This window comes from Dicentrarchus labrax, unplaced genomic scaffold (assembly GCF_905237075.1).
Source record: "Dicentrarchus labrax unplaced genomic scaffold, dlabrax2021, whole genome shotgun sequence".
In the NCBI taxonomy this organism is placed as follows: domain Eukaryota; kingdom Metazoa; phylum Chordata; class Actinopteri; family Moronidae; genus Dicentrarchus; species Dicentrarchus labrax.
In genome coordinates this window covers 20418743-20446340 of record NW_026136703.1, presented here as the reverse complement: position 1 = coordinate 20446340, position 27598 = coordinate 20418743, and the positions used below count along the sequence as shown (strand labels likewise).

At 42.6% G+C, this 27598-nt stretch overlaps 1 protein-coding gene across 1 annotated transcript; it reads left to right on the top strand.

Annotated features, from left to right (window-relative positions):
- Positions 1 to 27598, top strand: frmd6 (FERM domain containing 6). Its single transcript, XM_051391557.1, has 14 exons — positions 1 to 214; positions 11587 to 11885; positions 12746 to 12836; positions 14950 to 15029; positions 15533 to 15609; positions 15736 to 15922; positions 17605 to 17760; positions 17965 to 18030; positions 18585 to 18653; positions 22073 to 22247; positions 22569 to 22877; positions 23018 to 23149; positions 23397 to 23488; positions 24185 to 27598. Exons 2-14 carry the CDS (start codon positions 11787 to 11789, stop codon positions 24473 to 24475), a joined length of 1824 nt encoding a protein of 607 aa, XP_051247517.1. The 5' UTR covers positions 1 to 214; positions 11587 to 11786; the 3' UTR covers positions 24476 to 27598.

Sequence of the window (27598 nt, the reverse complement as noted above, 5' to 3'; positions counted from 1 at the left end):
TCCAGCGGGGAACAGAATGTGGCTCCGGTCGACGGCGGCAGGACGACGACTCTTCTCCGAAACTTACTCAAGTCTTTCCCCCTAAAAAAAAAAAAACTGTGGATTTCTTTCCTTCTGTGTTGTTTTTTTTTTTTTTTTTGGTGTGTGTAAATTAACTCCTTCGGATTAACATTTTTTTTTCTTTTTAAAAGGAATAAGTTGTTCTCATTAAAAGGTGAGTTTTGTTTTTGCTCCACTAACCGGATGCTTTGAGTGCATTTTATCCGTTTTTAGTCCATCACACTCGGGGAGACTTCAGCAGCAACTGCGACGTCTCTTCAGCAACTCGTATCTATTCAAAATGGGTATAAAAATGGAGATTTTATATATGAATCTGTTTATATTCGTGTTTTTTTTTTCTAAGTTGTGTTGGTTCATGCTTCAGTACGGGTGATGCTGCCAGGATATTACACAGGGACTGTTGCCATGAAATATGAGTAACCCGAGTTTTTTTTTTCCTCCTGTTAGTTGAGACATTTTGTGTTTAACTGATGTGTTTGCAGACTAGTTCAACGGGTAAAGTTGGATAAGATAAGGGATAACTTTATACTGTGCACTATCCCGAGTCAAAAAGTGCTATAGGAACTTTAACTTTTCCAATAAAGTCCTTTAGGATTCACTTACATTTAAAAAAAAATCCTATAGGAATTATAAAGGAAATAGTTTTCTTTTAGGATTTTCACAATCCTATTGAGAATCTCTATTTCCTGTTGGTTTTGGGGCTGCACAAAAAAATTTAAATATTATCGAAATCGCAATATATACGAATATACAATATGGAAAAGGGTAAAATATGACAAAACAGCATTATAATAAAGTACTGTAGTGCTGCAGAGGTGCTCTGGTCTACAAATTGTGTTCTCCAGATTTAAGAATATGTGTTTGTTCACTATAATATGTTTATTCTATAGTAAAAATTAAATTTGTGATTCAAAAATTTCCCACATAACCGTGAATCGCCAATATCTGTCAAAAGTAATCTCAATATGATGTTTTTTCCATATCGTGCAACCTTTAATTACTTTTTATCACCTTTATAAGTAAAATGTTTGGTTCCTGTAGGATTTTCATAATGTTATTGGATCTTATATATATTGTCATAGAAGACTTTCATTCATTTTTACCATAATTACCAATATGACTCTTATTTCTTATTTGAATTTAGCTATAGATTGCTGTTTCCAGTAGGCCTGTGTATTGGCAAGAATCTGCAGATACATATCGTGATACAGGAGTTACGATTCAGTATACGATACGATACTGTAAGTAAGGCGATTACATCTAATATAGATGTAAAGAACAACCCACCAGATGCATCAAATCTAAGTAAACAGTGGGGTCTGCATTTGAATGTATCATAGCCCTCAGTTTACAATCAGTGTCATATTCTTGACTCCCCATGCTGCCCATCTGTTAAACAATAATTACCGTAGAGAGACACCACGATATCACGTAACTTAATCCTCTCGTACCTTTTAAAAACCTGTCCTGCAAAGTGAATTTGTTTCTTTATTGTTGTTGGTAGCGATAAAGTAAATAATTAGTTGGAACACAAATCCCCTCTATTGTTATTGTTGTATGGTTACCATGCCAACAATACCCCATACATCCACCGACGTCCAATCCAGACAGTACTGCGAAGTAAATGTCACAAAATGATGTGTAACCTCCCGTTCAAAGCTGCAAATTCCCCCGTTTCTTCTCTCCTGAACAAACTGCTCAACAAAGTTGTTTTCTTAGCGCTCAGGAATGCCAACAATTTCCCCTCTGTTTAATATTAGACCAAAGAGCAATCAGGGAAAAAAAACGGGAATGGGAATCCTCACAAAGCGTTGGCTCATTATAGGCTGCGACATTGTTTGGCTCCAGCACTTTTCAACAGATCGGGTGATTGATGCTGTGATTTATAATAATAATTCTCCTCTCACTGCAAATATCTTGTTTCCAGAGATGTGAGAGTCAGATGTTGAGTGCTTCCTGAAGCTATTGGGGAACTTATCTTGCTCAAGGACCCTTCAGCAGCGAGGACGCTTTGCCATCTGAACTTGTGACCTGTGATTTAACCTCCCTGTCACTCATACGTCCATTGCCTTTGTCATAATGAGGTCGTTTATGTCATGTAATAAACGTTGTTGCACGCGGTACAGACGTTGCACGATGTTGGTTGCAGTTCTCAAATTTGCAATTTACAAAGGAAAAGCTGATGGTTTGCTCTGCAGACATCCGTGCAGTCAGTCAGGGGATCCCTCGCAAGGAACTGTGAACACTTGAACCTCATCCAGTACACATGGTACGTTAATCAGCTACCTTGGCTGGCCCACTCCCCAGCATGCCCATCCAGATCTCTGCTCCAGCTATGGGTGAGGGAGAGGGGGGGGGAGGAGGAACGGAAGGAAAACAATTCATGTTTTTGCGATCGCAGCACTGTCTTGGCTCAGTTGTTGTAACAGAGCAAAGTGAATGGGAGAGAGAGATGATGGTGCAGGTGCTGTCTGGACAGGAAGAGCGCTGCTTGCGTAGGAAACTAAGAGGAAACGTGTGAACAAAGATGGTCGGTGTGTGTGTGTGTGTCGGTGACTCATTCAGATGAATCTGTTGGAATGTGTGCTGGGATGGCCCATAATTGCACAAGGCAATCCCCCCCTTCCTCTCCCCCCTCCCACGTATAACTTTATATGAGCAATGGATATGTTTTGCTATCTGGAGCCATTAACCTTTACTGTGCTGCCATAGAGCCACAGATGGCGTATGACATTACTCGTTACACACACGCTCTTCGTGAATGCCGGACCTTGTTGTTTTTCTGAATCTCTCTGTGATTTCCTCCGTATTAGCTCAGCATCAAAAGCTCAGCTGGATCCTTAGCCTCTGGGCCGGCTTTCTCTGATGCTAAAACTCTGCACTGAATACAAAAACTGTACCTGAAGCTGAAGGAGAGAGCATCTGCGGTGCTGTTCATAGCTAACTGTTATACGCATTTTACATAATCGTCTCCTCGCGATGCAAATTTTCCCAAGGTAGCCTGATACATGCTGTGAGGCCATTCCAGAGGCTTGTTTATAAAATGCTCTCTCCTGAATCTATCACTCAATCTGCCTTCAACCTTGTTTCTAAGACGATAAGGAGTAAGAGGAACTGTGTTTTGAGTTTCTGGATAATGTAACTGGGGAATGAGGGTGCCACAGGTTCATGAGAAAAAGATGAGATTATTGTTATTGACATAAAGAAGGAGATCGCTTACCGTCTGATTGCATGCGTTTACTCCACTGTGTCTACAGTATATGTGGGTGTGTGCGCAGTCAAATGTCCTGCTTGGTGTAAATTATACAGGTGCCCTAGGCTCCTCACTCATGTTGCTCTGTATCTAGCCCATGTGGCTGCTTTTGGATGCAAATCTTGTATCTCAGGAAAGTCAGCTTTTAAAGAGCTGAGAAAAACAGCCGGAGAGAAGGCTGTAAGTTTTTAAAGATTAACCTTGTGTGGTTTTTTTTGATTAGAATAATGTCCCTGTGAGTCCTGAAAATGCTCTACAGGAGACATAACCCCTAAGTGCTAAAACTTCAGTGTTGCATACCTTCTCTTCTACTGCAGGGATGTTCCCTGACTCCACACGTCCAGGTCTCAAGTGCACCAAAGGAGACAGAAGAAGAAAAAAAATAGGTCACTTCTTCCTGCATTTGTCTCCCTTTCTCCCCTTTCCTTGGATTGTGTTGTTTTCCTTTGCTTACTTGGCCTTCTCAGTGAAGCTTGAGTCCTTTTCAAGGAAGTTGACCAGTGATTTAACCTGCCTGCACCCCCCTCCGAAGATGTTATCAGCTTATCTCACACGCTTCTCACAACAGCTCACAAACAGTTTCCTGTAGGACATTTAGTTGATTTTGGAATATTTTGTGAATTTTGGTAGGATTTGTTGCAGGCAGATGTGTTACTGAGACGGCAGGATCAGTCCTGGGTCGGTTGAACCAGATACCAGAGTTTATGAATAAGTCTTAGCAGCATATTTATAACTCGGTATCAAAGTTTTATTCCAGTTGTAAGTCTTTTGTTGGGTTTTGGTGCAGGGTGAACAATCGGGCCAAATTATGTACTTACATTATCTTTAATTTGTCATTCCATTGAGGTATTTTCCGGATGTGGGTTTCATAGCTACAGGAAAAGCTGGCACGCTAACAAGTGACTGGGAGAGGTGAAACCATGCAGCTGTAAGTTGTTGCACTCGGCCAACTTTCAAATATTTACAGGTATTTTTTTTTCCCATCTCATGAAATGCTGCAGTTAACTTTCAGCACAGTTTATTATTTTTCCTGAGAAAAAAAGGCGAAGAAAATTTCCGTCTTATGACTCTCCCCAGGCGTGACAGTGTAAACAATAGCAGACAATCCTGTTACAAAAGCTGCACGCAGGAAACAGATCAGATCACGAGCAACAACCTTTTTTATCCTGTCAAAACAGAAGATCCGCGCCTGAAACAAAACAACAGGGTTCGGTTTAGGGTTTGTTATAATTGCAGCTCGTTTTTTAACCCTCTCCTTTAGGGCCGCTTGCACTATTTCAAGCATACGTAATGGTCGGGTTGACGTCTCCGCGGTGTGTTGCATTGCGATTGCTAGTTTGGTGGGGTTACTCATGCCCAGTCCAAGCCTGAATGCTGGGCGGGGAGGGCAGAGAGCGACTGCTGACTCTGTTCTAACATGTCTCTCAGTGCCGGCGGTTTGAGATTTGTGTGTGTGTGTATGTGTGTGTGTGTGTGTGTGTGTGTGTGTGTGTGCTCTCTTACTCCTTGCTTGGAGCCACATGGAAGCCAGATGTTATAAATGTTGAAATCATTTCTCCATATAGGTAACCGAGCTTAAGCTGTTCTTCGGTGTGAACTCATTGGTTTTTTGCACTTTGCTGCTTGAAAGCTGTTTGACAAAAAACCTACATATTTCATGTTCAAGTTCAGTGAGGGGTGAGGAATTGATAGAAAATAACTCTCAAAAGACCTGTAGCTGGACAGTGTTGTGGATACCAGTGGATTTCCATGGTACTAGCACTGCAGCAGAGTTGGTAAAAGCACTCCAAAACACATACACACCTACTTCTGTAACCAGTGGTGGTGATCAGTATTCCCATACAGACTGGAGACCTGCTTCAGACACATTGCAGCTAACTTTCTGTAGTGAAAAAGCTGCATAATCTCACAGTCAGACCAGTTGGCTCAGCTGTTATGTTTCAGACTGCAGTTCATTAGACTAAAAAACACGAGTTTTACACAAGAGTAAAGGCCTGAAAGTAGTGCCCTCCTTTCCACAATCCAGCGTAATTATGAATCACAATATGTCACCAAGAATCAAAATCGAATCACAAGATTCCCAAAGATTCCCACCATTAATTTCAACCTTTATCCGTCCATAAAGCCCGGATAGCTGGTGCCACAAGCATTAAACCAGACGCCGTAAAAACAGCTCAACTAGGGCAGGTTGAGAAGCTGGTGTGTCGCCATTTCGAAGGTTGTTGCTAAAGGCAGCCATTGAGTTAAGCTTTCACTCTCACTTTCATAATTATATATTCATCAAGAAGGAGAATGATTCATTAAGCAGGTTGGCGCTGCGGCTTCTTAATCTAGAGTATTTCCTGGACAACAGACACAAGGATGATTGAAAGTCAAAGGCCAAAAGTCTTTAAGATTCCTTTCCAGTGAGATAACCCCCCTCCAGTGAATCAAGATAATGTACGGTAAATATTGCAGCTGCATTTACAGCGCGAGTTGCGGTTTTAGCTCGAGGGCCACCCACCATCCAATTGTTAATTATGTAACACCATTACAATACCACGCTGTGTACAGGCCTGACCTTCAGCGGTTAATGAGCGTGACATTTGATGAAGGAGAGCATCCAGGCGTTTACTTCTCAGATGCTGGATTTGTGCGAGCAAACATATAGATTATACTTAGCATGAAAGCATATTATATTTAGTGGGTCGATCTTGTGTCGTGGATAATTACAATAATTCAGATCCTACATTTCATCAACTTGAAGTAAGTCGTTAAAATCTGGTTTAGGTTCTCAGACTTGTAGTTTGACTCTGAGCCAGAAACAGATTGTTTATCCTCCCTGCTGCCACAGTGGAAATAGACATACAAAATATCTGCTAGATGATCTTATGGGCAAAGGATCATGGGAATCATGGTCTTAAATTGTGCAGTGTGTTTTCCCTCTGCCTCCGAGATTAGGCTTAAAGGCTAAAAACACACACACAGAGTATCCAGGTATTTATGGGGGAGCAGCTAAACATGCCTCCAGGCTCTATTAATATCAGCAAGCGTCACGGTTGTTTGTTTACACCGCCGATAGTCTGTCGACGGCAGAGAAAGTCAAATGTAAGATAACATATGTTTCAAGACAAAATTATCAGAGTCACAGCAGCTTTATTTGCCAAGCATAATACACATAAGAGCACGTTTCCGGTACATAATGACAGCTACTTCCCAACATCATGACAAGCCAGCCAGAATCCAAAATAGATGTTTAGACGATCCAGAATTAGTGGTTTGGGTGGTCAAGCATGTCGCCCACTAGCGTGCTTTTTCCTGTTTATTTTTTAACACTCGGCTCCTCCTTTCAGTGGATCACTAGGTTAAACAGAGGAGGAGGAGGAGGAGAAGTAAAGTCTCGCTGCGAAGGCTAATGCCATCTTCTGACCAATGTGATTTAGGGCCTGTCCTCACGAATATGCGGCCTCACCCAATACGGTGTCATTTTGAAAAAAATCTCCGTAAACATGGCGTCGTTTCCAGAAATATCTGCGTCCACACGGATTCACTGAAACGACCCAAAACGCTGTAGCACATATGCCAGGCCTGTATGTGGCGCTGTGACGCCGCCACACCAATACACTAAAACCGGAAGAGAAACCATGGAGCATGCACTGTTTACAAACAAATAGTAGTAGTCCGCCATTGTTGTTGTTGTTGTTATGACGCGTCTAGCGGCAGCGGCTGAGGTTAAAGGCTAGAGAGGCGGGGCTAATATGTCATCGTTTCAGAAAAAAAACGCTATCGCTGTCCAGACGACACGGGCAATCCGGCGTTGTGGGATTTTCCCACTCTGGGATCCGTTTTAAAAAAATACAGTTTTCACACCCCGAAGACGCCGTATCCGTCTGGACGCGAGGCCGATACAATAAAGTATTTATCCGTATTCCAGAAAAACGTATTCCTGAGGACAGGCCCTTAGAGCTACTCTTCAGCTCAGCAACATTTCTCATCAGCTGAATAAACAGATCTTTTGGCAGGGAACTGAGGCACGGGGGGGAATGACCAGTTCCCAGTCTGATCCAGTCGTTGGCACTATTTATAAAAGTCATGCCCTTTGAAAAGGGAGCCCTTTAAATATTTCAGCAAGGGCAGTTTGTGTCAGCATTTGCAGGCTTGAAACAGGCTTCCTCCCGTATAACTAGTTCCATAAAATTAGATTTTGCTTTGTCTTTTTGTTGCATACACCCAGCCCCATTGTAAAGTCTTTTTTTAGAAACATGTCAGAAATATAGGCTAGGGGATTCATTGTGTGAATGTAGGACCAACTTGGTTTTATTTTGCCGTATTCTTCTTTTATTTATGTCAAATGGAAGTTTTGAATCTTTACAGGAGGTTTGGGCATTATTTTAGTTGCCCTTAATTGTCATTAGGTATCAATAACGTACCAATCCGATACTCAGTATTGGTATCGGTCCGATAACGGCTAAAATCACTGGATACGATCCATTAGCCATAAAGACTTATCTAAACTTTGGGTTATGTATTTCCTCCCTCATGAGAGTAGCTGCTTCACAGTTTGAGCGTGATAGTTTTTTAGCTGGTGTGCATCCATACAAATGTATTATTAACAGCTGAGTTGTTTATGAGAGGACAACAAAGTCCTACAGAAAGACGGCAAACGGCTTCAGAAGAGGAGCAGGTTTGGTTAGACTACAAATAAAAGCCCCTATCTGTATTCAGGCTAGCCACAAATAGTTAATCAACTATTCGATCAAGACTGAATGGTCCTCGTAGTTCTCGAGGAAGGTGAAGCCACAAACAAAAGGAGTTTGTCGAATTGAACAAGACGTGTGTACAAGCGCTGTTTGGATTACAGTGCAGGTTTTAGGATGCTGTCAGAGGATGCCGTGTGCATGGAGACGGTGGTGGCGGTGGCGGTGCTGCTCGTTGTGTGCATCAGGAATCAAAGGCCGCCATTGTTGGAATGAGAAGCAGATGTTAGTGAGGAATTCTCCTGACTGCAGCAGTTTTTTCTTTTTTCATGCCTAAGCTTCGAATGCTGCCTCCCTCCATCTCCCTCCCTCCTGCTCTCCCTCTCTCTCCCTCTCTCTGATGTATATATCCAACTCTTTTCTCCCTGTTTTTTTACATACTGTACCTGAAGCTATTCTTAAATCAGCGTGGTGACAGCCTCCCTCAGTTGGTCTGTTCCTTCTGCTTCTCCAAGCAAAGAGAAGTTTTTTCATTGGCTCCAGCGTCCAACAGTTGGACACAGAGACTCTCCGCCCTTCTGATGTCAAAGCAGGAGGGAAAGAATGAGAAAGAGAGAGGTATGGTTGTGACAGAGGCCCTTTCTCTGTATTCCAGTGTGGGATTTGGTGTCATGCCTGACTCTGAGGTTTGCCACGTTGACAGAATCCCTGTTTGAGGCTGAAAGGCAGGAGGAAGCTCAGTTGGCTGTTCTTTGTGTGTGTGTGTGTGTGTGTGTGTGTGTGTGTGTGTGTGTGTGTGTGTGTGTGTGTGTGTGCGGCTCTAGCTGGACTTTACTGTTGCATCACACTTTACACGGCAGTGAAAGGGGAATGGAAAGCAGCAGTAATTTCATTATCCAGCACTCTCGTCCATCACACGGAGCTCCCGGTACCGAGCATGTAAGAGAATCCACCCTTACATTATACAGTGGACATTTCCCGCTGTGGTGATGTCTCATGTGTGGACTAGACATGACACAACAGACCTTTAAACCCATCAATAAGGACTAAACTGAGTTATGTCTGAGCTGATGATGACCCTGCCTCTACAAGCGAGTCCTAACTAGGATGTGTCTGTGGAAGTCAGGAATCATATTTCTGGCTGAAAGTGCAATGTGATATGACTTCAACACTTCCTTCAAGGGCCATTAACGTTTCTGCGGGGAGACTCAGCTCGATGTGTGAATTTTTCCACCTTGTACACAGATTTCAAACCCAGGCAAAAAAAAAAAAGCACCTCGGAGGAATAGTTCTTAAAATGCTTCATTACGTTGTTTCACCATTTGGGGTTGTATATAGCCTGATCACATACAAAGATACAAAGACGTCTAGTGGGGCTGCCGATAACCCCTTGCATCAAGTGTAAATCCAGCTTCTGTTGAGTTACTCTTTATTGTTTTCCTGCATCTAAAACGACAATAAACAACAACAAAAAACATTTAAAAACCAGGTAGTTTCTGCAAATATTATATCCATCCCAGCTTACTGGCATCACTCTCAGTCTCTGGAGGGGAAGCGAGTGATGGAGGGAAGTGATCCAGTTAGATGGCTCTCACTCCTAATTAACCCCGCTGCCATCACACAGCTCAGCGGTTAAGTAGTAGCACCTGACATATGTTCGAGGAAAGAACGCAGAAACATACCTATTATATGTGTGTGTGTGTGTGTGTGTGTGTGTGTGTGTGTGTGTGTGTGTCTGTGTGTGGATGCATCTGATGCACGTGTGTCTTCTGTTCTTGCCTGCATGCACATGTGTGTTCCTATTTGTGCGAGCAGTGCAGTGGTGAGGTGTTTACTGAAGGTCAGCAGCAGCGCGGGGAGCTGTCCCAGTCATGGCTCATCAGCAGACTTTTGCTGAGCGGCTGGTTGCCCGGCACGCTGCACATCCAATGACCAGCTCTAATGAGAACTGATGCTGTATGTCAACAGCATGTGTATTTATGGCTGTGCTGCCCACAATGCTGCCTGTCTCTGCTGCAACAGAGCCGCGTTATATGTGGACAGCAGGCGTATTGAATAGGTACTCCAGAAGTATTTTTTTTTTCTACTTTGCAGCAGAAGTCTAAGCACACAGTTAAAGCTGTTGTTTATTGTCATCAGTCTGGTTCTGGTGTTGTTTCCTCTGCTGCTTGCTTTGTTAAAGTAACAATTTACTGATTTTATCTTGTATGAGACTTAAATACAGCTTTATTTTTTATCTTGAATATCTAGGTTAAACTTTTACCCTGTTTTGAATAAACCTTTACTTCTCACAAAGCATCTTTTTTAAATGCTAATTGTTTTTCACTCTGTAATGTGATCCGGCCCAGTATCCGTCCTATCTGTTTTTAATGACAACATGGCTTCAAGTTGAGTGACTCTCAACAGGAAGAAGTGATAATGTGGATTGATTGTCCTTTAACATTCTTTTGTCTAGTCTGAGAGTTTTCACACCCTCTGAAGGTCTCACACGTCCTCGGGCACGGCTCATGCTGTGAGGTACTTGCTGCTCAAACTGTTCATGTTGGAGGTGTGTGTATACTCTAGTGTGTGTGTGAGAGAGAGAGGTATATAGTTGGTAGATAAAGGGAACACTTTGCTGTCATAGAAGAGAGGCAGAAGCGTGAGTATTTAATCTGACTTGGGCTCAGGTGCAGGATAAAAGTCAACATTCCCAAACACATTGTCAAAACATTTCAACATTTGCAGATATTCTTTCACATTCCTGTAACACTTCACCGCTGCCCTTTGATACAAAGACACTCTATTTCCTAAAAAAAGGGAAGCATTTCTTTCAAAATGATACAACCGCAAAAGACAGAATTACATTTCTTTTTGAGGCCTTTTGAGTACTTGTATTTCAGCTGCAGTCTTCCTCTTGCATGTGGATTTCAGCAGACAGTGAAAAATCCAAACAGCCAAAAGCATGTCAACAGAACTGAATGAGTTGACAAAACCGATGCCAGGAGGAAAATGTGGAGCTGTTTGGCTTACAGAGCCAACAAAGTCAGACACCCAGTCAATGTCTAAATCCCCCCCATGCCTAAGTTCCCTAACAGCTGTTCAAGTCAAGCCTGGCAATGCTTTTTCTTTTTGCTTCACTGTCGTATTTCTGGTTTGTTAAAGTTCAGAGCCGGTGTTGTTTTTTCAAAAGAAAGTGATAGAAGTGATGGATCAGTTGTTTTTTTTGGTATGAGTCACTCAGTCTGTCTGTTTCCTTCTCTTCATGCCATCATTACATATCATCAGTTCCTCTCCAGACAGATGTTCACATGTTCCTCAGGAGTCGCTGACATTCCCCTGAAATGATGTCACATACTCATGGACACAAACAGGGAGTGCTGCCCTCCTTTTTTTTGTGTGTCTGTCTTTTATTTCTCCTACACTGTCTGACTCTTTTTAAGGGGAACATATTCCTCTGCAGATTTCCTATTTTTAAACTCCAATTTATATCTTCAAACGGTTTCATCATTTTCATGTCAACCACGAGGCCATTTCTCATCCTGCAGAACACATAGAGCTAAATGATGAAGTGCACTAACATCACATCCTCCATGTTCTCTGATGTTGTCTCCGCAGTGGCTGACTGCAGCTCGGGTCCCCATGCTCTGCCCTGTGAGTTCTGCTTGGCCTGCTGAGCCTGAAGGTGCCGGTGCGTCCGTACTGGGCTGCAGCTGAAATCAGGGATACTGTGACTGCGGTGGTGGAGGCGGGTCGTCAGAGGGCCCGGAGCCCACGGTAGCAGGCGGAGGGGCCTGTCCTGTCCCAGCCACACGAAGATGAACAAACTGAACTTCCACAACAACAAAACCATGCAGGACCGCCGCTGCGTCTGTGTCTTTTTGCCCAATGATGACACGCTCAATGTCATAGTCAATGTGAGTACAAATGTATTTTAATCTATAGCAATGCTGCTCTCAACCTAAAGAAGAACTGTATAACCTTTTTTAGATGTAAAATATAATAAATTAAAGTTAAATTTTTTTGTCCAGATATGAAGGAAAACAAACTTTACGTCATGTTTTCTTAGAATGAACAACTACAGGAATCATTTGACATCTTGGAAGATGTGCTTATGCTTATTTATTCTGTCTAATGGTAGCAGCACGCAACCCTTTCTTAAAGCCACATTTTAATCAATATATAACATATTACTATATATAATATATATGTTAATTAGTGAGCTTTAGATGAGCTAGTCGGTGGATTTTCTGACCTTTGGACGGAGCCAGGCTAGCTGTTTCCCCCTGATTCCAGTCTTTATGCTAGGCTAAGACAACCAACTGCTAGCTACAGACATGGTAATAATTGATTGATTGATTCTTTTAAGAGCATGCACTTAGTGGTTTTCATTTCACAAAGTCATGGTATTTCTTGGCAGCTGTCAGCTGCTACTTACAAAACGAAAAGAGCCTTTGTATTTCATTTAAATTGACAACAGTTCAATTTATTTCCATTCTTTCAACAGCTCTTTATACACTTTGCAATTGTTGGGGGCCAAAAACAAGGTTCCTACTTGAACTGAAATATGTTTAGGCATGCAGCATTAGTCACAGCTTTGTGAAGCATGCACACATTGCTCTGCATGTGTCTGAGCTAACTGTTTATAGTGGCTCACAAAAACATGAAAGTCATACCAGACATTAGCAGCGGAGTAGTTTATGTGTGATTATTTATGTTTGTGTTATTTCTATAATGGGTAAAAGATGAAATCCTCTTCCTCTTCCGTCTTCCTCAGGTGAAGACCCTGTGCCAGGAACTGTTGGTCCAGGTGTGTGACCTCCTGAGGTTGAAGGACTGTCACCTGTTTGGACTCAGTGTTATTCAGAGTAAGTCTTTCAGGGATTACTTGGGAGGGGACAAACAAATACTTCCTGTCTCTGTTTGTGCAGTTCCATGTGTTGTTTTGTGGTGTGCTGCACACAGTTTATCTATGTTTTAACTTGTTTACCCATAATCCGAACAGAACAGCCTTTGTTTTCTAGGACTGTTCTTCGCATTTCCATTTCCACGCTAATGGAGGCTGACGATTCAGTTCTGTGGCCTCATTTTTATTTAACATGTAAACATTTGAATTACATGGTTCAATCATGCAAACCATGGAGTGGACGCAGTCACGAGTACCAGAGCCACATAACAACAGTGTAACCAGGCAGTTACCTTCCTCCGACCAATAATACGGCTGAGAAACAGGAATCTGCCCTAAATGGAGCATCTCTCACCTCCATGTCATGGCAGTATGCCAGGAACTAGGGCCTCCTCGTCCTGACTGGCTCCCATTGTTTAGCAAAGCTGAAGTTGTTTTTTTATGGTGACGGTGTGGTGAGGGGCGTACGTCTGGAATGAGTCACTGCGTCTGTGCTGTGGCGCGGGGCAGACAGCGGGTGACAGTCGTAGGCAACTGCAAAGAGAGAGTAAATTGCAAAGGCGGTGTTTTTCAGACAGCTGGCCTCCAGATGAGCCAATGACGGCCCAGCAGGTCAGTTGAGCAGGAGCCAATGGGTCTGATTGTGGGACATTCCTGAAGTGCTTGTCTGAACAGCGTGAAATCCCCAGGGCAAACAGAGGCCACCCACTCCCTGTGCGTCACCCGCTGTCCCCCTGACCAGAGCGTCCACAGCAGGGCTGCCACATCAGACACGGGTTCAAATGCATCTGCTGTTTGGAGAACTTACCTCAGATTAAAAAACAATTTATGCACTATTGATGAGTGCAAGAAAGTTGGAGTTAGAGCAGTCAACCCGAGATAATAATCGTCAGATTGTTAGATAATTATTCTAAAGCAGCGTGGGATTGATTGCTTTAGTTTTGACCCAAACATCTTAAGACATCTCTCCACTTTTAACATACTCGTGTCCTTTGTTCTTTATACATAGAGCAACTAGATAATTAACTGATTCAGAGTAAAACTTTTTTTTTTCTTCACGCATTCTGTCTGAATTATGTTCCTGTCTACATAAATTGATATAATATTCTGTTAACAGAACACACACCACAAAAAGTTTCCTGACATCTTAAAAAACATAGATCTACGACGTGCAACCACAAATAGTTCTCAATGAAAACTTTTCACAATGAGGTCTGCGGAGCAGCAGGATATTGTTTCTGGAGACAGATGTTGCTGTGGAGAGTGTCAAATGTAATTTTTGGATTCTTTAGCCACCACAGACCAAATATGATTGACCTCAATTGTATCTGGATGGCGGCAGAAGTCTCCGCGGTGGAGATCTCAGATTGTCCCCAAATAAAACCAAAACTATCTTCATGGGAAGATGCCACTCGGGCTTGTGGGATTTTTTTATTTTTTATTAACACAAGGCGTTAACATAAATGTGTTACTACTCAGAATTTAACCACGGCTCATAAAACCCATAATCTAGTCTTCGTTACAGTTCACAAAATTGATAGAAAACTAGAACAGCCTCCTTCCATGCTACACCTGTTCACCAAGTTTTATGAAGGTCAGGCCAGTAGGTTTTCTGTAAGCACCAAAAACATCCTTTGCGGAGGTAATAAGCATTGATGTTCCGCCAAACAGGCTCTGCTCCTGCACTTCATCTTCTTTTGCTTTTCAACGGGGGCTTCATTGTATAGAAAACTCAGAGTTGTCAGATCAGCGGGCCCGCAACTCATGAAAGGCGTCACTTCAGGAGCAGATTAAGACATGACAGAGCGAGGTGAGGAAATGAGGAGGAACACCAGAGGCTCTGAGTACAAAAGGAAGTGCAGAGGCTGTCTGATGTGAGGGCTCTGAGGCAGGCTTTGAACACAGCGCATTCAGGGGGGATTTCATAGTCCATACACAAACATGGAGGCGCCTATACATCCACATGTACACCCACACACACACACACACACACACACACACACACACACACACACACACCTGATGACACAGAGAGCGAGTGTCTGAGTCTAACTCTGTTTCCTCTCCTCCGACAGATAATGAACACATCTATATGGAGCTGGATCAGAAGCTATCAAAATACTGCCCCAAAGAATGGAAGAGAGAAGCCAGCAAGGTGAGAAATGATTCAGTCCGAAGTTTAACAGTGAGCAGAGGACATGAAGGTGTTTATACATGTAACTGATGTAAACAAGCCTTGAGCAGCTCCAGAAACACACAGATTACCTAATTTAGTTGTTATTGATGCAGCTGTTGTCTTGTGTTATTCTGCGTAACAAAAGAACAGTCAATGGGAGCCATAGCCGGTTCCTGTCCCCTCATTTCTATTAATGTGCTGAGCCCTATTGTAACAGCAGATAAAACTCAAAACAAATGAACCCACCAACACGAGATATTGTCGGATATAAACTGAAGCCAGGTCAGCCCAGTTGGTAAACACTAGTGTGCTGTGTTTGCTGATGTTACGTCACACCTGGAAAGCTGAGATGTTTTATATCTGCTGGTTCTTTCCAGTTTTAAACCTTTATACTCTTCATCTAACTATTACATGTGTACTCTGATATAAATGTTACACTCTTTCTGAAAATAAACAAGGGTGTTCATGTGTTTCTTTTCCAGGGGATCGACCAGTTCGGGCCTCCAATGATCATTCACTTCAGAGCGCAGTATTACGTCGAGAACGGGAGATTGATCAGGCAAGTAAAGCCCCTCAACTGACTGTACACAACTTACATTACATACCTGTACAAGCACTAGCATCCCTCAGTGTACCACCAGTCAACCTATAATCCAGTTAACTTACCTGTTTGTCCTTCCTGCAGTGACCGGGCAGCCAGGTACTACTACTACTGGCACTTGAGGAAACAGGTGCTGCTCTCACAGTGTATCCAGAGGGAGGAGGCCTACTTCCTCCTGGCAGCCTTCGCCCTCCAGGCTGACCTCGGCAACTTCAAACGCAACAAGCACTTTGGGAAGTACTTTGAACCCGAAGCCTACTTCCCCCCATGGGTGAGTATGTCCAACTAGTACCACATGTGGGCCGAGCCCTCGTGTGTCAGATTTACCAGAGAAGAACAGATGATTTAAGACGACTGACCGTCATCCTGAACTTTCTTTTACATTCCTTTTCACACCAAACCACATCTGGATATTCCCTGTCCTTCTGCACCTGCATCGGATCACATCTTGTTTTAATATCACTTGAATACTTGGTGCTTATGTGTAATGACTATAGGGAGACATGGATTATTGTTTTGGCTTTTGTGTGGATGCTGTGGCCAACATGCACTTCTTGCTTTTGGAGTTTATTGTGAAGGACTTTTTATGCTTTAACATTAATTCTGATATCTTAATGATTAGGGCTACAACTATTGCATTATCGATTAGTCAGTATTTTCTCAATTAATCAGTTATTAATTTCAGATAATAACGAAAATATCTGAGGTGACGTTTTTAAATGTCTTGTTTTGTCCAACCAACTCAATTTACAATGATCTATAATGGAGAAAAACAGTAAATCGTCTCTGGAGAAGCAACAACAACTTAATTTTCGGCATTTCTGCTTTAAAAAATGTCTCTGTCAAATAATACATAAAAACTGATTCATTTTCTATTGATCAGCTAATCATTTCAGCTGTATTCAGGATCATTCTTATTAAAATGCTAATGATTTTTGTAATTAGGTATTGGATAATGGAGAGGCAGACAGGAAAGGAGAGAGGGGTATGACATGCAACCATAGTATCCACCTTAACCATTCGGATGCTGGGACGCCCTCCAGTCATTGTTCTACTATATTACCTTCATGTGCAAAGCTGAGGCATACAGAGGAAGCTTAAAAGTAATGTTAAATATGAGTAATACAGTTAACACACATTACTGTATTAGACTGGTGAATCCTTCTGTGGCAAGTCTGTCTGACATTGCAGTGAGTCACAGTGAATGTCCTCGTAAAACGTCGGTGACTTAAACAAGGTCTCAGCTGAAAAAGACCCAAAAATAAACTGCTGTATCACTGACTGAGGAGCTGTACAGTAAAGGTGTGTTTTCAGGCTGTCCTGACCCGCGCCGTGTACACAGTTTGTGGGTCTGTAGCCACCTTCCATTAATCATGCTGACCAAACACTTAGCGACAGCTCCACATCTGAGCATGTGAGATAATGAGAACTGGGACACGAAGTTTATTTTTGTCCCTGGAAGTGGCACACACACTGTTGTTCTTTTTTATTCTTGAGAAATGCTCCTGCTGACACGGCTATTCTGGGCACACTGGCACCTTCCCCTCCACCACCACCATCCTCTACCTCTCTGGCTGCGTCTGCCACACCCGTCTGATTGCCCTTCACTTCCTGTAATTAGCCTCCTGCCTCCTTATCGCCTCTTGAAACCAGCAGTGACAGGAAATTGTTTGATGATGAGCGCTACCCTGCAGTAAATCTCCCACAGATTTAGGCGCTTAGAAAGCTTACTTACAAAAAATCCTCTGAAGCCACATGCGAAGCGTAGCGAGGGCGCTTCCGGGTTCGTGCCTCTGGCTCTCGTTCAGCCTTTCCAGGTTGACATCTGTTTGCCCTGCGGCAGGGAGCTTCATTACCCTCATTGGCATCCTGTGCTGCCGATCTGTCGTAATGAGCCTGTACAGCTTCAGGGCAGCCGAGCCTGACGCTTCCCTCTTTCTCTTCCCCGCTCAGGTGATAGCCAAACGCGGCCGTGAATACATCCTGAGGCATATCCCGAACATGCACAAAGACCAGTTTGCCCTCACGGCTTCGGAGGCACACCTCAAATACATTAAGGAGAGTGCCCAGCTTGATGACGTCACTGTCCACTACTACAGACTCTACAAGGTGAGAGATGGGACTATTTACTGTAGCTGTGTATTGTACTAATGAATTGAGTCTTTTCCAGCACAGAGAGCATTATTGTTTCAGTCCAAGATGATGTTGTGATTTTTATTTGGTTAAAGTAACATTTGACGTATTGACAGTTCGGGTTATTCCACTGTATCAGATTTGACTTGAACTTGTATTTCACCTCATCTCTTTCAACAGGACAAGAAGGAAGTAGAGGCATCTCTTACGTTGGGACTGACGTTACGTGGTATCCAAATATTTCAGGTATTCCATGTTTCTTACTTAGCAATTAATGTTAGTTTTGTTATGTGGATTTTCTATGTTGTTCATTCCTGTTTAGACTTTCTGTTTTTCTTACTTTTGCTTTATAAATTCCTCATTTCTGAAAATAAGAGCACTACAAACCAAGTCATTTTTGTCTTTGCTTCTCTGTTTTTGTCTGTTTTGTATCATTAAAATTAAAGCATTTATTATATCTTCATATACGGTACAATTAGCATCTTGAACATAGTTAACAATAACATGGTTATATTTGTTTCACTATTTTCTAAAATAATATAGCCTAAATGATTAATTGAGCAAAAAAATCAATAGTGAAAATAATAATTAGTTGCAGCCATAAGAAAGATGAAGGGATATTGCTGCACTGTTGGTCCTGTATTTTCCAAAATTTTAAAATACTGTCAGAGCTGAATAATGGACAGAATTTACTTCTATTGGTTGTGTAGTGCAACAGTGTGCTTGTTGTTTCTTTGTTGAATTTTTAATCAGCTCCAAGCTATTACTGTATCTATAATTACTGTCTTCATGTGTTGCAGAACGTCGGGTCCGTGAGGCAACTGTTGTACGACTTCCCCTGGACCAACGTGGGAAAACTGGTATTTGTGGTGAGTCAGTCACACCTTTTTTCAACACATAGCCCAGAGAAACATTTTTCCTCGGTCCCGTATTTTGTTTTATTTTTCTAAGACTCATTCCAGCGATGACGAAACCCAAGCATCTCCTGGCTTATGGCGATGTTTGTGAAAGCCTAGCTCCTGCTCAGGGTCGTGGAAATTTTTACGCAAGGCTTCTTTTCTCCACACTGCTGTTTTATCTTAGCCCTGCAAGTCCTCTGGAACTAATCAGGGATTTAGAAAGACTTTCCTTGCATGTGCACACACACACACACACGCGCAGGCAGACACTGTATACTGTATACATATTTTCATGCAATCAGCAGCAGTATTTTCTCTCGTATGATATACATGCCTCTTGATTTATTAATTTTTTTTATCAATTATCACTGGTGCCCCTGTGCCCTTTAAAGGAAATCCTGTTAAATCTTCTCATCTGGGCTCTGAGTCAGCCTGTCGTTAAGCTGAGCGCAGCAGTCGGTTAATTTGCTTCCATAGGGTTTCTGTTATCGCAGGAAGGCCTAGAAGCTTACCATATATCTGTTTCCCTGTGACGGCATCACGGTTTCTGCCAGTCGGCTATTAATCAGAGGTCATTATTGCTAATCATTGCTGTTTCTCAAAAACAACTCTATTTTCACTCTAATTTTGGCTACTTGTTTATTTCTGTCCAACTGAAGGGACTTTATAAGCAGGTTGCATGACTGTTAGCCCTCCTGAGAAACTTGCTTTGTTGTCTCAGATGGTTTTGATCCAAGAGAGCGGTTAGTTTAGCTTTTTTTGCCTAATTTTAGTACAAACACCCCTCGCATCTGCCACACAGTTCACGCCAGAGACATCCTGTTTTTCCTCATTCTTGTGTTTTTCGGTGGTTTCCTCGCGTCTGCTGTCTGCAGCGTCGTGAGAGCGAACCGGCGGTGGCGTGGCTGTGGTTTTGCTGTGGACGTGAAGGGCCTCTCGTGGCCCCGTCCCACCCTACTCCTGAATAACAGGCTTTCTCCTCCACCCCACCCATGAGTCACGTCATCCAACACCGCTGCCACCACGGCTGCAGCTACGGCCGAACAAGCCAGAGTGCAGAGCAGGGTGGAGGGATGTGTGGGTCAATAAACACCAGATGTTGCAATGGTTTCAGGGGGATTTTCTATTGACATGATATTGGCCGGGGTGACTAGCTTGTCTTTTTTATCAAGATTTTAAGGAAGGAGGGGAATGTGTTTCTGATGCATTTATGCTCCTCCTGAGCCAGTGAGAGTTTGATATACTCCCCCTGAGAGCTGAAATGAAGTAATCACCCTGGCGTCCTGTGGTGTTGGGTTTGAGACTCAACCTCGCCAGTACTCTGGCTGATGCTGGTCGTGTTGAGGGATTGTTGGATATAAAAAAAAACGGCCCCTGGGTGATGCTGGGAGTTTTTTCGATGTGTGTGGCCTGTTAGGGAGGAATTGTTGGAAGAGGGAGAAAGTTGTCCAGCTGTCCTGAGCAGAGAGAGTTTAGATGGTCTGACCATGTGTACTGAAACAAGAAACTTTTCTAAGTGGCATCTGAATACCTTTTAATAACTTGCCACTTGACACCAGTCTGCTGCTGTGTGTTTTTGGTCTGGAACAGAGTTACCACCAGCAGAGAAGTTGATTCTGCGTCAAACAGATTCATAGTTACGGTGCAAACAGGGACCTTCAGCAGGTAATGGATCGAATCGTGACCTTACATGGTGCAGATTTGGCAAAGTGTTAACTAAACATTGTGACTGTAGGCTAAAAAAAAAAGACTCAAGTGCCACATTCAGGTTATGTGGGATGGATGTGAGAGATGGAAAAGATTCCCATGTTTACGACTTACTCCAGATGCTTGTGTGACTACAGAGTTGTGTGAGAGTAACAAATACTGATACTAACGTAGCACTACATCCATAAAGTGTGTGTTTAATTACCTTGAATGATGGCTGATATGAGGCGTCTGTGTTTGTTTTCAGTTCTGTTGTTTGATAAACTATAACAGAGCTTTCAGAAAAATCTGTTTCCTAGTAATAATTATGATTATGGGTGTTATGATTTACAAGTCAGAAATGATGGTGATTACATTTGATTTGACTCTCTCAAAGCATGATGGGAACTGTAGTGCAACATTTGATCCCATATGGAAATAAGAAAAACAACAGGAAAATATATGAAACTCTCCTTTTTCATTTTGCACTGTGAATTATACATAGTTTAAGGCTCATCAACATCATTCTTATACACTGACACTCTCCTCCTTCCTTTATATATATATATATGTATGTTTGCTCTGATCTGAATGTTAAAAACCAATGAAAACCAATAAAAAATGCACGTATAAACATATATAGCGCCACCCACGTGTTAGGCCAGTTCAACTCATCCTGAAAATAACAGCAACATTTACAGCATACCTGGCTAAGACATGTTGTAGCTGTACCCTAAACGAGTTGAAAACCAAGCAACAAGATCACCAGGGGGAATTTCATGCGGCAGTAACCTGCTTTGCCTCACTCAGTTTGGCTCATTCACACTAGGTTGCTGCCCAGTACGATTCCAGTGTTTCCTGGTGGCCACTAGTAGCTGCAGAGGGGCAGTTTGAGGTTAAAGACAAATACTCAACTTGAGGGATGGAAGAGAATTTCTTCTCCGTTTTCCCACCGAGTTTTCCTCCAGTTCCAGGGATTTGAACAGGAAGCCTTTCAGCCTCTGCCCAGAGAAAATCATCGTTTATGGGAAAGCCACTGTCAGTGACCTGTCAGTTGGTTTTTATAAACTAATTTCCCTATAGTACAAAGACGAATACCTATAATGTGCTCCCCTACCTATGGCCCGGCTTTAAGCTGGTTTCTTTTTTTAAAAAATGTCTGGATAAATAAAGCGAACGCTCAGTCTTGTGGTCAGAAATGTGCAGCTCTTTGCTTTTTCCAGGGCTTTAAACCCACCCGTCGCCTTTGAAAGTCCAAACCCGTGCAGAAATGTTTATAGGTCTGTATTGCGAACAACCCCGCTGACACTGAAGACAGCTGTTATTGGGTCGAGCCTGTGCCAAAAGGCGCGGGAGAGAGCACAAACCCACCATTTTAGTTTTTCCGTGCATTCAGCCAACATGTCCTCTTCCTGGAAAATCATCAAAACTGCTCAAAAATGCTTTGTTTCAGTGTCTGTATGAAGAAATGAAGAACAGATACAGGAACTGATTGTTGCATTGTGTTTGGCTGCAGCATAGTTTTGAGGAGCAGACTTTATTCCTCTGCGGTTTGCCTGCGGGACTTTCTGACACTGAATTACAATTTGAAATCTACATTCCTATTTAATAATCCTACATTACTAACTGCTATAAATCACACAGTCCTGTAATCAGAATTAATGTGCTATCTCTTTTTTTTTGTCCTCCTGTCGCTCTCTCAGGGGAAGAAGTTTGAAATCCTTCCCGACGGTCTGCCCTCGGCCCGTAAACTCATCTACTACACAGGTTGTCCCGTGCGCTCTCGCCACCTCCTGCAGCTGCTCAGCAACAGCCACCGGCTCTACATGAACCTGCAGCCCGTTCTCAAACAAGTCCGCCGCTTGGAGGAAAACGAAGGTATTCGCCAGCTTTTCATATGGCTCTTTCTTTTCTTATCTTGTCTTGCACTGTGTGCCAAAACACAACAACATGAAAGTAAACCTTGTAACCTTGTAAAACCTTAAGATTTCAGTGCTTGTTAACTCCTCTTGTCAGAAATACAACAGAGGAGGGAGCAGTAACTTCCTGGAGCCTTTACTGGTTGCCTTGTAGCTACTCAGGGCCATAAAATAGTCCAACATATATCTAATTTTAAGTTTTATCACAAGAAAATAACATTTTGAACTATATCCAGTCTGTTATAAATATTAAAATGTGTCCATGTTTGGTTGATTTCAGAGAAGAAGCAGTACAGGGAGTCGTATATCAGCGACGCTCTGGAACTGGACATGGATCACCTGGACAAACGTTCCCGGGCCAGTGGCAGCAGCGCAGGGAGCATGTCTCATCACAAACGCCTGTCCCGCCACTCCACCACTAGCCACGGCAGCTCGCACACCTCCGGCATCGAGACAGACAGCTTCAGGGCCCCGAGTCAGGCCCCGCACAGGCCCCTACGAACCTGCAGCTCTTCCACAACCAGCCACGGGAGCTCGCACACCTCCGGCATCGAGAGCAGCGGCAAGGAACGCATACTCGACGATGACGGTAAGAGTGCAGAGTTAATGTTGTAGTCCAAAAAACTACACTACACTAAAAACACTAAAAACGTGCAGATTACTAGTTGGAAGCTGGATTAAAGATTTTGTTGTGAGTTGTAATAATGCCGACAACATTTGTTCCCTCAGAAATTGAGATGCTGGTGGACGACCCCAAAGACTACGAGGAGCTTCATGAGATGGCTCTGGACCAGGAGCTGTGTATCCACATCACCGAGGACATGTTGACCATGTCGCCTGATCAGAGCAACGGATACTCAGGTACGGACACTGTCTCACTGATTCAGCTCTACTTTTATTGAATTTATAGTTTAGACTTCTAGAGAATTCTTAATTTTCCAACAAGTACTTCTTGAACAAGAGTCTCCACAGACAGGCATATAGACCCAGGGGTGAATTCTTTCTTTATCTGTGAAATTTTCCTACCACCAAGCAGTCCACAATAAGCCGAGGGAGGTTGATGGAGAGCTGTTTTATACTGGAGCTGAACATTATCTGTTCTCCACAGGACTGATAGTGAAAGACGTCAGCTCCTCCACTTCCAGCTCCTCTGAGACCGTCGTCAAGATGAGAGGACAGAGCATTGAGTCTCTGCCACAGGTAATTCAGATGCACTACGTATGTATGCACAAGTAATGTTTAGAGAAATGCATCCTGAAATGCATTAACTTTGGTAAAAATGGTTGTTTTGGATCCTGATTTGCTGTGTGGTTGTTTATTTTTTTTAGTTGTATCCGTAACTGATCAAAAGGTAAATTACAGAGTATCTGATGTAAGTGTGTCATATGGCGAGCTCCTTCTCAGGAGATCAGAATGTATTGCCACCATGGTTTACATCCTTTTTCAAGACACAAGTTGTTGCTCCTCTGCAGACATAAAAGAGACTTTTGGGGGTCACAAAGTAGAGCTGGATTTATATTCCTGCTCCAGATATTTACATCATAGGTTGAATTTATAGTTTCCCCACTGACACAATATTCTCTGATACACTCTGTTATATGAGCAACAACGGGAAGGTCCACCTTTTCTTATTATTGAATAAGAAACAGTTTTGTTCAGTTGCAGTATTACATTGTTTCAGACATGTAGCTACAGTTTAGAGGAGGAACTACAGCGGCTTAATAACTACACTGTAACATCTTGATGCAGAACAACAAACGCAGCTGAAAGCAGAAGCAAAATAGAGGAGGGAAAGTTAATGACAGTATGACTACAAAGTGATGATTGTTATCAGTGAGTGATAATTAATAGTGTCGCCTGGCGCTTTTTTTCATAACATTTGATTTCCACCTGCAGACATCTGCGAGCAGGAAGCCTCAGTCTTCGACCGACCGGCACAGCCAGTCTCTCGACGACGTCCGGCTCTACCAGAAGGACTGCCTGCAGTGGGCGGAGCTCTGCCAGGACACCGCCCACAGCTACACGTTCGGCTGCGCCCAGGAGCTGAGCGACGGCGGCGCCTATCAGGGCCTCGCCGATCAGCGCGCCGGCATGCTCGGCGAGCAGCACCCGTTTCCCATCAAGAGAACCAACAAATACTTCTCCCTGGACCTGACCAGCGAAGAGGTCCCCGAGTTCGTGGTGTGACGGAGGCGGACGCAAGGCGACCTCGGGGTGACCTTTTTTCGCTCCTCCTTGTCAGATGTGGAGACGTTTCAGCCCTCAGGGAACGAGGCGAGAGGAGAGAGAGCGCTGGAGAGGTGGTTTCTATTCTTGGCAGCGATGAGTAAACTGGCAGCAAGTTGGCTGTCCCTTCACCACTTAAGACGAATAACACATAATAATGAACAAACATGGAGGATTCTGGCTGAAACTTTAAGAACAAACACTGGGTTCAAAAGAACCCGTAACCCGAGCTGCTCCCCTGTGTGAAAGGAAACAAAAGGGATCGTGTCATCTTCTTTTAAGAAACATTTTTATTCAAATATGTCTCCTCCAGACGTCTTGTTTGCCTGCATTATACGGTCATAAAAAGACGGTGTGTGCATGCACGTAGGCTTACAGCAGACAGAGACTCATGCACGGACACGAAGAGCGTATCAAAGATTTTCTCTGGAGGACACAAAGAACAAAATCACTCTGAGCTACGAACCAAAGACAAGAAATGGAAATAAATAAAAGGGAAATGTCCAACTAATTCTCTCTGGGCAGCCGTGGCAAAAACATTTCAAAGTCACGGCGGGAGGGAACATGAACCCATAATGCTTTGAGAGAAACCAGCCTTGTTTTCTTGCCCCGGTCTTCTTCTACGCCGCTTCATTTTACCTCAACAGGAAGTGCAGTGTGCCAACTCCCCTCTGACTGGACTCTTAATCATGTGAACACACACCCGATGTGCCTTCATCACACTATGCAGGTGTCAAACCTTCGCCTTGACAATCACACACCCTCACCTTAGTCATTTTAAAGATCCAAGCCATCAGAATTCAAAGCCTTCTCCACTTTATTTTTAACCCCTGTACACAGTGTAAGCAGATCAAGCCAGTCTTTCAGCTTCTTAAATTTCAAAAAGACAAGATTTCAAACTGTTTCACGTCCTGGGAGGAATGAGGTTGAGTAAGTTCCTGCGTGTCCTGACATGATTTGAGTTTGTGGCCACAAAAGCTTCCCTGTAATCTAGACTCAAAATGGAGCCCGGGTTGGCTGTCGGCCAAAACAAACCGTACATTTTGATGCATACATGTACATCTTCCTCTCTCCTGCTCAGTTTTATTTCATTCTGTTTTTGTCTCATCATTTTAAACTGGAATTTGTTACTTTTTTTATTTTATTTTGCATCCTGTCTTTACCTGTTTTACCTGAAATCTCTTTACATGTTGTATTTTTGTATGAGCTGGCCAGACTTGTGTATGTTGAACAGTTACTCTGCGTGCAGTTGATTTCATTCAGTATTACAGATTTTATGTGTGACAGTATTAAGGAACGGGTGATGATGTTTGTGGCCCTAAACAAGAAAGACTGGTTTTATAATTTTAATCTTGCGGTAAGGCTATGGTAGCTGACAGGATGTACAAGCTGTTATTTCTCACAAATCACACCTCAGATTTCAATACACTACAGCTGGTGTGAGTGAGGACGGGAGGTTGTTGCAGGCTGCAACAACAAACAAGGTGTTTTTACTCATGAAATCATGCAGCTCAAATTCAAAGTGCCACAGTTACAGCTCCGTCTAATTTAAATCAGTACTGTTAGGCTTTATTAAAGATACGCCGTCATATTTTTAGCTTCTCTGTGGTGAAAACACTCTTGTACTCTTGATTAATAGGGTGGAAAACAACCTTTATCATGACCGCAGCATTATTAAGTTGTACATACAACTTTCTAAGTGGTTCAAATGATCCTTGAAGATACCGAAAAACACTCATTTAAAAAGATTGGACGATTAAAGAAAGAGTTGAGAAGTTGGTGAAATACGCGTATTACTCATTATTTCTTAGAGTTAGATGAGAAGCTCGATAAAGCTCTCATGACCGTAAACTATATGAAGCTACGGCCAGAGGATGATTAGCTTAGCTTAGCATAAAGCAAACCTTCCAGCAGCTCTTAAAGTCACCAATTACCACCTGATATCTGGTTTGTTTAATCCGTACAGAAACCAAAGTGGAAACACAACGGGGTTACGGTATGTAAAGACTGTTTCTTGTCAACTAAAATAATTTTAGCACCCGTAGAAACACAACATGTCGTCTTCACATTCTGGTTTTTTTCAAGAGTTTCAGAGGTGCTGGTAGGTGGATTTTGTTACCTTTGGACAGAGCCAGGCTAGCTGTTTCCCTCTGTTTCCAGTCTTTACGCTAAGCTAGGCTAACCTGCTGCTGGTGGTAGCTTCATATTTCCTTTTCGATAAAGTGAATAAACACAGTTCCCCAAACTTTCCCTTAAAATGTTCACTGTGTTCACATACGTGTCGCCTGCAAAACTCCGATATTTAACACCTTCAGCTGAGCCGAGACTCTCCGAGTTGCTTTTCAACATGTCTGTCGGCTGTCAGTCAAACTCCAGCTCATTTTATTTAGCTAGGCTGAGCTGTATGACGTGTAAGTGTGTCTGTTTTGTGTGGCTCAAACGTTCTTAGCGTGTTTCCAAACTCATACATTCATCATTTTAGATCACTGTTATTTTATTCTGAGTCATCCCAGTTCAGCTTTAACTAACTGTCATTATTCAAACCAACAGTTTTATCACATACTGGCAATACAGCAACTGAACAAGGCTTTAAAAACAACATTTATGTAATAAATAACAAATACATGAATTTGATACTGCTATGTAATTAAAAACAACTTCTATATTTCGTACAGTTTTTTCTTTTCTTTCACTGTTTTAAACTTATAATTATTCCTTCTCATTAATGGACAATGTCTAAAAGTCATATTTTGATGGACAATGATGTTTCTTATGTTAATAAAACAGTTTGTGTTAAGGTACATAGCCATACAGTCATAACCCATGTCCTTAAAGTCTTCATAATTTGTTCTAACTTCCTTTTCTGACTTCAATATATGGTCATACTTACACTTTGTAAGAGTCTGTATGTCTGCGTCCATAATCCTTTCTGTGAAAGGATCTCCCTTCAGGAAACAATGAAAGTTTTTTTTTTTTTTGTCACCCTGTAGTTAAAAAAATGATTTGTTGTTATGAAGTCTGGTCCGTGCCTTCTTGGTACTAATGCCCTCAATATCCAATAAAAAGGTACATTTATTTGCCAAA

What these genes read in the sequence shown, in the direction of transcription:
- frmd6 (XM_051391557.1), top strand. Translation starts at nt 11,787, where the DNA reads ATGAACAAACTGAACTTCCACAACAACAAAACCATGCAGGACCGCCGC. An exon ending in GAGAACGGGAGATTGATCAG is followed by an intron (nt 15,610 to 15,735) that starts GCAAGTAAAGCC and finishes TCCTTCCTGCAG; the next exon opens with TGACCGGGCAGCCAGGTACT. An exon ending in AAGCCTACTTCCCCCCATGG is followed by an intron (nt 15,923 to 17,604) that starts GTGAGTATGTCC and finishes TTCCCCGCTCAG; the next exon opens with GTGATAGCCAAACGCGGCCG.